This window comes from Benincasa hispida, chromosome 1, assembly GCF_027475165.1.
Source record: "Benincasa hispida cultivar pf3 chromosome 1, pf3_genome.v1.1, whole genome shotgun sequence".
NCBI lineage: Eukaryota > Viridiplantae > Streptophyta > Magnoliopsida > Cucurbitales > Cucurbitaceae > Benincasa > Benincasa hispida.
The window spans coordinates 31784800-31795279 of NC_143478.1; the positions used below are offsets into that span (position 1 = coordinate 31784800).

Genomic DNA, 10480 nt, shown 5'->3' on the forward strand with positions numbered 1-10480 from the left:
GGTAAATTTTGTCTTTTTACTTTTCTGAATATTTTTAACTTTTTTTATGTCAATGGTGAGAAAGGATGTACAAAAATAGATGATGTCTGAAATATACCCAAATATTATCCATGTTACCGTGATGGAAACGTGGACATAATTCAAGGGAAAAAAAAGAAATAATTAAATGGAGATGATGGGTGCATGAAAAAAAAAAAATCAAATTTGTCTACTTCTTCCTTGTCTTTTCCCACTTCCATTTATTAATTTACATAGATTATATTAAATATATAAATACAAAATATTCTTCAAAAGGGCAAAGAATCGCAAACCCCAAGCCTGAAAAATTTACCAAATTAAGTAATTAAAAATACTAATCTTAATTATTTTCACCTCCATATCCCACCATCATCAAATTGCTGTTTCTCAAGCTCCTCATAATCTGTATGATACTTCTGATAATTTTCTTGACCTTCATCTTGATCTTGAACTTGATCTTGATCTTGATGTTGATCTTGATCCTGAAGATCTTTCTTTGTTCTCAAGTCATCCTTAAGCCAAGTAACGACTTGTTTCATACTAGGGCGAGTCTCAGCATTAGCATCAGTGCATTTCAAGGCAATGGTGACAATAGATTTCAAGTCATGAACATCAAAATTTTGGTTCAATCGTGGATCAGCAATGTGATCAAAATCCTCGGTTTGAGCATATGGAGTGGCCCATTGAACAATATCTCGTTTTGTGCCATTTGGAAGCTTTTCTAAGGGCTTTCGACCACTAACAATTTCCAACAATAAAATTCCAAAGCTGTACACGTCACAACTTTCTGCAACCTTTCCCCACATTGCATATTCAGGAGCTAAATATCCTAAAGTCCCTTTAACTCTTGTGGTTAAATGAGAAACTCCATCTGGTATTAGCTTTGCGAACCCAAAATCAGCAACTTTTGCTTCGAAATCTGAGTCCAATAGAACATTACTTGCCTTTATATCTCTGTGTATTATGTGAGGTCTTGCCTCGTGATGTAAGTACCTTCACCACAACAACACAAATTTTTATTCAATAACACATTATATATAATTCTTTTCTATTTTTCTTTATGAGTAATCTTTAGGTACATCCCAGAATACATCTATCTCTATACATTATATTCTCATCATACATACAAAAAATAATTAAAATATTTAAAGAAAGATGTAAGAAGAATTTGGCACATAATAACCTACATTTGATAATCTTGTAAGCTGTATAAAGATGGATGTAGTCTAAGATGCACCAATATATTTTTCTTTCTAATTTCTTCTCATCTTGTCTAATAAAACAAATTACAAAAAAGCGCAATAGGTTGCACTCATCTCCATGCATCTCCTTCAATCACAAATAGAGAAAACTCTAAAAAAGTATATCTTCTTTTAAAAAAATAGATTTTGCCACGTGGGTCCATGATAATTTGTGATTGGACATTGGTTAGTCAAGTATTTATCATTAAAACAATGCTTTTAGTTCATATAAAATGGATCTTACTCAAAAAGTTAGAAATACATTTTTTTTTAGTGATTTTAAATTTAACCAAAGTGATTTTAACCATTAATCCATCAATCTTGAGTCGAAAAATTTACTCACGATAAACCATTAATCCATCAATCTTGAGTCGAAAAATTTACTCACGATAAACCTTTGGCTGCTCCAATGGCGATGCTTACTCTTCGTTGCCAATCTAAAAGACATTGATCAGCTAATTGACCATGTAAATGGGAAAGCAAGCTATGATTTGGCATGTAATCGTATACAATAAGTCTTTCTTCTCCACCGGCATAAAATCCTCTCAAACCCAAAAGATTTTCATGTCTAACCCTAGCAAGAATCTCCACTTCAACTGCAAACTCCATCTCTGCCTTTGCAGTCATGGCCTTCAGTCTTTTCACTGCTATCTGCAAAATAATAACATCTTCATCAAATCAACTCAACTATTGATCGGGCGATCTGATACTAACCGATGAGTTTACGATAAATTTAATCAGAGAAATGATAGCGAATTACGTCGACGCCTTTACTCGTTCGACCCCAATAAACACTTCCAAATCCTCCTTCACCAATTTTGTTATCTTTGTTGAAGTTATTTGTGGCTTGAAGAAGCTCCTTGAGAGTATAGATTTCCCATGGATAATCTACGTTGTCTGTCATACTGACAATAAAAAGGTAATTAAGATTTTGATTCTCAAACACATCAAATAATACGAAAATCTTGCTTTGATTATATCAAAAAAATCAATTTCATCTTGAAAGGTTTCAATAAAGCATATACCTTTTCTGTGATTTATTGTGGTGACCGCCAATGCAACTGAAGCAATTCCAAACCATTTTCAGGAGAAAGCAAGAACAGAAAATGCAAGAAACTAGGCTGGCAGGGAAGATGGGTTTTCTAAATAAAGAATAAGGTTTCTTCTATCTCAAATTAAAACATATAATTTTCTGAGATTGCAAAGCAAAAAGGAAGAGTCTTTTATGTGCAAGACAAAAGGGGAGAGCCTTGGAAGTCAAGGGAAAGTTGTTAATTCACACATATTTAATTATTTTTTAAGTTAGTTAATTTCTATTGTTATGTAATTTAGTGTTTGTTTATTAGCTTTTGTCGAGCTGTAATTATCATTGGAAATGTCAAAATATGTAGCCCTTTTTTTTTAAAAAAATGGTATTAGAAAAGAATATTTTGGACATCATTCTGCTTCATAATACAAAATAATTAGGAATAAATCAACGGTACATAAGTGGTGATGTAGTCCATTATTTAATGTGGGGAGTGACGTAATTGTTGCATTTTGATTAATGGAAATTCCTAATGTCTTCACAAATTGAAATTCTTAATTTAATTGTTCGCATTGCACATTTCTTTAGCTAACGAATTGTTTCTGATTTTTGTATTATAAGGAAAGGGAAAAAAAAGTTAATTCTACCAAAAAGTCCACGTCGAAAAGCTATGCTTGGTTCCAAGAGGAAAAATGCTTAATAGAAGCGTTTGATGGTAGATTTGATTTTAATTTATAAAGTTGATTTTTTTTTTTAAATCCTCTTTTAAATTTTTTTAACATATTATTTTATTCTTGGGATGCCAAACCGAGCAAACCAAATTCCAATAAATGAGAGGGGACATCAAGCTGAAGACAATATAAAGGTAGTTGAACAATTCTTTCCAACTAAAGATATGAAAATTATAGTTCATCACCGACGCCTAATTCATCTCCATCGCCTCCCATTGCGCCTAATTCATCTCTGGTTACGAAATATGTTTTTAAATTTTATAGGGCATGCTTAATAAGTAATTAGTTTCTAAATATATGTCCATAGACAATACTTCCACTTACAAGTACTTTTTTGAGGAAGATGAAAATTATGGGGAGAATATGAGAGAAAAAAACATACATTTTAAAAATATAAAACTAGAAACAAAATCTCTTTGATCCTACCTGATAACCATTTAGGCCCTTGATTGGTAGCTATTTGTTTTTTATTTTGAAAAATTAAGGATATTTTCTCTCCGTTTCTTACAATAGTTTTCATCTTTCTTAAATAAAAGTGTTGGATTCTTATTCAATTTTCAAAAAACAAAACTAAATTTTAAAAACTATTTTTTTAAAGTTTAGCTTTATTTTTTTAAAATGACAGTTGCAAATATAGACATTAGACCCAAAGTATTAGCAGATATAACATAATGTAAAAAGATTTGCAAATATGGCCAAATTTAAATAGTCTATCCGTGATAGACTATATTATTGGTAGGAGTCTATCAGTGATAGACCATATTACTGGTAAGAGTCTATCGACGATAGAAGTCTATCGCTGATAGATTTGTCTATATTTGCAATTTTTTTAAAATAATGTTATACACTTGGTTATTATTCCTAAAAATGCTACCAATTGCAATTATCCTTTTTAAAACATCGATAGAAAGTAGATAACATAACGATAAATTTGTAGGTAAAAAAGGGTTTACACAGGCTTAATCTTCAAAAGCTAAAAATTGATTAGTTATCAAATAACACTTCGTTTTTAGATGCTCAAAAAATGGGAATGGAAAATAGAAAGAATGCGAGATCCGCGACTCAACTTGTAACAAGTTCCTGTTTTGCAGGTTCCGTTTTTTTTCTAACGACTATCGTTCATGACTGTTCGCTGCTCACAAATCTTGACTATCAAAGAATAATCAGTTCCAACATAATGGTATGATAAAAAATTTAGATATCAAGTATATAGAAGGAAAACATTTCATCTAAAATCCGCAAATTGCACAACGCAATTCAATACTAGAAACTTGAACACAATCAAGAGAAGTAATTATCATCTATGTCAACATTTATATAATTAGATATATAGTTATATCACATTAGGATATATTACACTCTTGTTCTGAGTAATTACAATGAATAACATTTTTATAGCTAATAATTATGTGTATTGTAACATGTTTAAAAAAATACAAATATAGTAAAATATTCTACCAACGATAGATTCTACTAGTGATAGACTCTTATTAGTGATCATATGATTTATAATTGATAGATTTTAAGAATTGGATCTAAATTTCGCTATATTTACAAATTATTTTTTGCATTGCGTTGTATTTACTAATACTTTGAACTTAATTGTTATATTTGCAATCACTCAATTTACACTGCAAACTTTTAGGTTGGGTATAGGATTTTTGTCTTACATTTTATAAAATGATTTCAATTTTCTAGAAAGTCTTTTAAAAAATTTAGTCACATTTTATATATTATTGTAGTTCTCAATTTTCCTTTAAAATTTGGGTATATGGAATATACTCATATAGCCACCCATTGATTATCAATTGTTTTAAAGGGTGGTGCAGCTAAGGGATAGGGTAATATAATAAATTAATTAGGTCAACCATATTGTCAAAAAAAGAATAATAATAATTAGGTCAACCATTGTTTTTTCTTTCTTCCTTTTTTTTTGGGGGGGGGAAAACAAACCATTACCATATCAACTGTTCAACAAAAACCAATAAAGGGCAAATGCAACAGCTAATGTAAAATCCACATAACAAAGAAAATGACAATACACTATGAGGATCATTTGCCAAGCATATATGTATATAAATTTGTTGAAAATACAGGGTGATCCAAGTTTTGACCTACGAAAACTAGTTTTGATATAGGTATTTTAGGATCTGTTGGTATTGTAAATGTTTGTATTAGTATTATGTTAAATCTTGAAATGATAATTAAAAATTATCTATTTGATAAATATTATTTTTCTTACTTATTAGCAGCAAACACGGATTGGATTGGGCCAGATTGTGAACTTTTTTGGACATGAAAAGATCGAATCCTGTAACAAAAGCGTGAGATTACTTTCCAATTAATTTTGGTTTGACAGTAATACAAAAAAGAAAACATACATGGTTAAGTATATACAAACACGGAAGGTGAAAGATTCCTTCTGAAGAACTTTCTTCAAATCTTCTCCAAATCTTGAATAGTTGTACAAATTTCTTTTTCACGATCAAGACACCACCAAAAGAGTCTTCTTCATTATTCTCTTGGAAGGATTGGTTGTGTGTGCAACCCTTTTGAAAGTAAGGGAATTTGGGTTTTTGGCAGAGAACAATTTCTCCGTATATTTTGATTTGAGAGAATTTTGAGAGAAAACAATAGATCTTGAGGGAGAGATAGTAACTTTATTAATCTCACGTAAAAACCAATCATACCCATCTTTGCCGACCTTCTTCAATTTTTAAAGGAGAGAGAATAACTTGTTAGACTTATTTAAATAATAATATGTACAATCAAATTATGAGTCATGTATGTGGATTAATATTCTATCAGATTGGGTTATTTTATTAGATTGGGTCCTATTATGTGATATAGTTAGTTAATACCCTAGATTCCTTATTGAGTGTGGATTTAATGGGTAGAAGCTCATTCCTAATGAATTAGGGTTTAATGGCTATCCTAATTAAACTAGTATATAAAGATACCTTAAGGTTATGGTCCTCAATATACCAAAACAATATGCACTCCTATCTAGAAAGAGATCCACTAAGGCATTCGGAGTTTTGGTTGAGAAAGATCATAGTCATATATTCTTGATAATTTGGCATAATTGATCCTAGGATAATCTATTGAATATAGATTTAAAGAATTTATGCGTACCAATGGTATGAGGAGTATCATGTTAGATTGTTACATCTTATTTTTTTGATAACGAATTGATGAAAATTGCTTAATCAAATTGGTGTTGATTTGATCTTGGACTTTGGAAAATTGAATCTGATTGTAGATTTGATATACGATGTTTGGAGGGTTTATTTTGCAAATTTATGTTTAAAGAATTTATTATATATAAAAAAAAGAATTTCTTTCGATGGAATGTATAAAGAAAAGGAAAAAGAAAAAAGAAAAGAAAAGAAAAGAAAAGAAAAGAAAAGGAATTTTGGTTTGCGCGCTTCTTCTTCATGCTGCTAAGGTCTCTGCCGGTCTCACTGGCGGTGTTTGCGGCATCCATACTGTCGGTCCGTTTCTGGTGCTGCCGCCTGAAGATGGGTTGATACAGTTGCCGAAGATGAATACAAAAGAAAATTTTGCTTCTTTTTTTTTTTTTTTTTTTGTGAATTTAAATTTCAAATTGATTGATAATGTGGTAAATTTGATTGATTTTTTGGTGAATTTAAATTTAAATTTGATTGATGATTTTTGGTGACATTAGATTAATCATATTGTGAATTTAGGTTTAAATTTGATCAATCATTTGTGGATTAAGTTTAAATTTGATTAATCATATTGTGGACTCAAGATTAATCAATCATGTTGTGAATTAAACTTGAATTTGATTGATAATTTTTGGTGATATTCACATGATTATGTTGCTTTAATTGTAATCAATGTATGCAATTACTAGGTGAATTTTGGTAAAGTGTATTTAGTGTTTTCTCCCATTATTTAGGTACAATAATATATTTAAGAGTATTATATTATTGTGTCTTATAATTTGGATTGAATTGGTCAAAATAATATGTTACCAAAGTAGCCTCTGTTATCTAGATTAGTTTAATTCTATAATACAAGATGTGCATATTCATGGACTTATACGGATAATTATTAGCCTAAAGGAAGATAATTATTTGGCCAAATTGTGGGTATGCATGTGGTATTGAGTATTTAACAATTATAAGGATGACTCATGTGAAAAATAGTTGGTCCAAAGAAAGAATATTACTTTGACAAAGTTTATTGTCACTACTTTGATTACTACGTTGATAGTACCATTTACAGTTGGTGTTTTTGCTCAAATGTTGGCCATCAATATTGTGTTAGGTATCTTGTTATAAAAGGGGCCCACCACACATGTAAAATTATTTTGTCATATTTTAATTGTGAATATATGTTCTATTGTTTATTGTTTTAGTTGGTCTTACCCAAATACCAGTAAATCTGAGTTCAGTCCCTAAGTTGAATGGATCGAACTTCAAGATTTGGATGGAAAGCCTAGAGATGCTTCTCAGGTATATGGATTTGGACCTTGCATTAAGGACCGACAAACCTACTTTTACTGAGGAACAGCTGAATACGGCTAATATAGAGAAGTGTGAGCGGTCAAATTGCATGTGTCTGATGATTATTAGGCACTCCATTTCAGAGTCTTTTCGGGGCTCTATCACGAAAAGTAAAAGTGCCAATAAGTTTCTAGCTCAAATTAAGAAATATTTTACTAAAAATGAAAAAGGAGAAGCAAGTAGTCTTTTGACTTCTTTAACTTCCCTGAGGTATAAGGACAATGGGAATATAAGGGTACTATGGAAATGTCCAATCTCGTAGGTAAATTAAAGACATTTGATATCGAGATAAATAAAAATTACTTGTACAATATGATAGTTATCTCTCTTCCTGTACAATTAACTCGGTTTAAGATAAGTTATAATACTCAGAAAGATAAATGAGGTCTTAATGAGCTTATCTCACCAGTATACAAGAAGAAGATATGATTAAGGAAGAAAGGACAAAAAGGGCTTATTTGGCAATTGGCTCTCGTGATAAGAAGAAAATGAAATCTACAGGTGTTGTAGAAGAGACATATCAACAGAATAAAAACAAGAAACATACTACTGAAAATCCTTGTTTTTTTCTACAAAAAGGAAGCTCACTCCAAGAAAGATTGTCCCAAATACGCCAAGTAGTGTGTAAAGAAAAGTAAACCTCTTACTTTGGTTTGTTCTGAAGTTCATTTAGCTTTTGTACCTACAGATACTTGGTGAGTAGATTATGATGCTACTACTCACGTAAGTATATCTAGGCAGGGTTGCCTGTGGAGTTGACTGCCAAGTGATGTTGAAAGATTCATCTATGTGGGCGATGGAAAAGCAGTTATAGTTGAAGCTATTAGGAATTTTAGATTATATTTAAAAATTGATTGTTATTTGGATTTGAATGAGACTTTTGTTGTACCATCATTTAGACGTAATTTAGTTTCTATTTTCAGTTTGGACAAATTGGGTTTTTTTTGTTCTTTTGAAAATAATAAAGTTAGTCTTTTTCAAGATTCCAAGGTTATTAGTACCGGTTCTTTAATTGATAATCTATATATGCTTGATTCTTTTACTTCATTTAACAAGATTCTGTTATCTAATTCATGTGGTATAAGTATAAATTAAATGAGAATTCTGCTATATTGTGGCACAAGTGTTTAGGTCACATCTCTAAATGGAGAATTCAGAGATTTGTGTCAAATGAAATTCTTGATTTCCTTGATTTAAGTAACTTTGATGTTTGTGTGGAATGTATTAAGGAAAAAAGACAAACATAAGAAAATTAGGTGCCAACAGATGCTCAAACGTCTTAAAACTAATACATACGAATATTTGTCCATTCCTTACGGCTTCTTGAAATGGATCAACAATATTTTATTATGTTCAATTCAAGATATGAGTACCTATATTTAATTCATGAGAAGTCGCAATCATTGGACATTTCCAAGTCTTTCAATGTTGAAGTTGAACTTCAGCTTAGAAAGAAAATTAAGTTATCAAATCTGATCGTGGTAGTGAATATTACAGTAGATATGATGGATCAGGTTAATAACTTCCAGGGCCCTTTATCAAATACCTAGAGAAATGTGAAATTTTCCCACAATAAACTATATCAGGCAAACCTAACATGAATGGTGTGGTGGAAAGGCTAAGTAGAACACTTAAGGAGATAAACAAGAAAACATTGAAGCCCTTTTGTTGGACTTGAAGTTCAAACTCAATAACTTCAAGAAGTGTCGCTAAGGAGATCCATTAGAGAAAGAAGAAGTGCAATTCCAGATGATTATATTGTATTTCTTCAAGAACATCAAGAAGATATGGCCATGACGAAAGATGATCCAATAAACCTCCAATAAGCTCTACAAAGTTCTAACTCTTAAAGTGGATAAATGCTATGGAAGGAAAAATTCGCATGGCAATGTTAAGATATAAGGCTTGTCTTGTTACAAAGGGTTTTACTAAAAAAAAAAAAAAAAAAGGCATTGATTACAATGAGTCTTTTTCTCCAATCTAATCGAAAGACTCTTTTAGGGTAATCATGGCACTTCTAGCTCCCTTTGATTTAGAGTTACACCAGATGGAGTCAAAAACTGCATTTCTTAATGGGAATATTAGTGAGATGATTTATATGGTACAACTAGAAAACTTTGTGTCTGGTAATTCAATGTCTATGGTGTATAAATTGAAGAAATACATTTATGGTCTCAAACAAGCTTCTCATTAATGGTATCACAAATTTCATGAAGTAATTGTTAGTATTTATGTCCTAAATCTCGTAGTCTGTGTAAATTTTTAAACAAATTATTAATAAATAAATAAAATATTTATTTAATAAAGTATTCTTACTTTATTTTTCATAATTCAAAATCCAATTCTATGAAGTAATTGTTAGGATTTATTGTAAGTTGAATAGTATGTAGTTGACATACAACTGGATCGTGTTCAAGGAATAACATGAAAGGTCTAAAGTATATAGGTATGGTTGGGTACCTTATCCTAGTAATACTAGAGGATACGATCCACTTTGTAAATGTTAAAATAGTTGTAAATGTTATAGACGATTTGATCCAAATCGTTCGTGTGATGACATGCAAGTGAGGGTATCTGATAAAGTGAGTCTATATAAAACCAGACCACAAAATATAATCTCTCTTTATAACACCGTTAATTGAAAAGATTTATATTTCAAATGTTAACCATGTAACTCGATCTTAATTTTGAGTGAGTTATGAGCTCCATTCATAAGGGTCGTTCTTTGATTTGTATGGTGTGAGTGGCCTTAGCTGTCGACTCATTGTGCCTTCCATTTTAGGAGTAATATCGAGTGAGGAGCTGGGAATAGAGCTTCGCAAGATGGAATTCACTTCTTCTTGACTTTAGGGAAAGTAGACATATTGTTCTCTTAAGTGCTAACTCCGGGACTTAAACAATAAGATCTCACTCTCTCACTGGTCCGAG

The 10480-nt window shown here is 30.9% G+C and overlaps 1 protein-coding gene across 1 annotated transcript; it reads right to left on the reverse strand.

Moving 5' to 3' along the window:
* Positions 1–219: 219 nt before the first annotated feature.
* On the reverse strand, positions 220–2453 carry LOC120070343 (PTI1-like tyrosine-protein kinase At3g15890). The gene is made up of 4 exons (XM_039022276.2): positions 2285–2453; positions 2020–2164; positions 1648–1910; positions 220–1011 (listed from the first exon to the last, which is right to left on the reverse strand). The coding sequence occupies exons 1-4, from the start codon at positions 2338–2340 to the stop codon at positions 369–371; spliced, it is 1107 nt and encodes a 368-aa protein (XP_038878204.2). The 5' UTR covers positions 2341–2453; the 3' UTR covers positions 220–368.
* Between the last annotated feature and the right edge of the window lie 8027 nt (positions 2454–10480).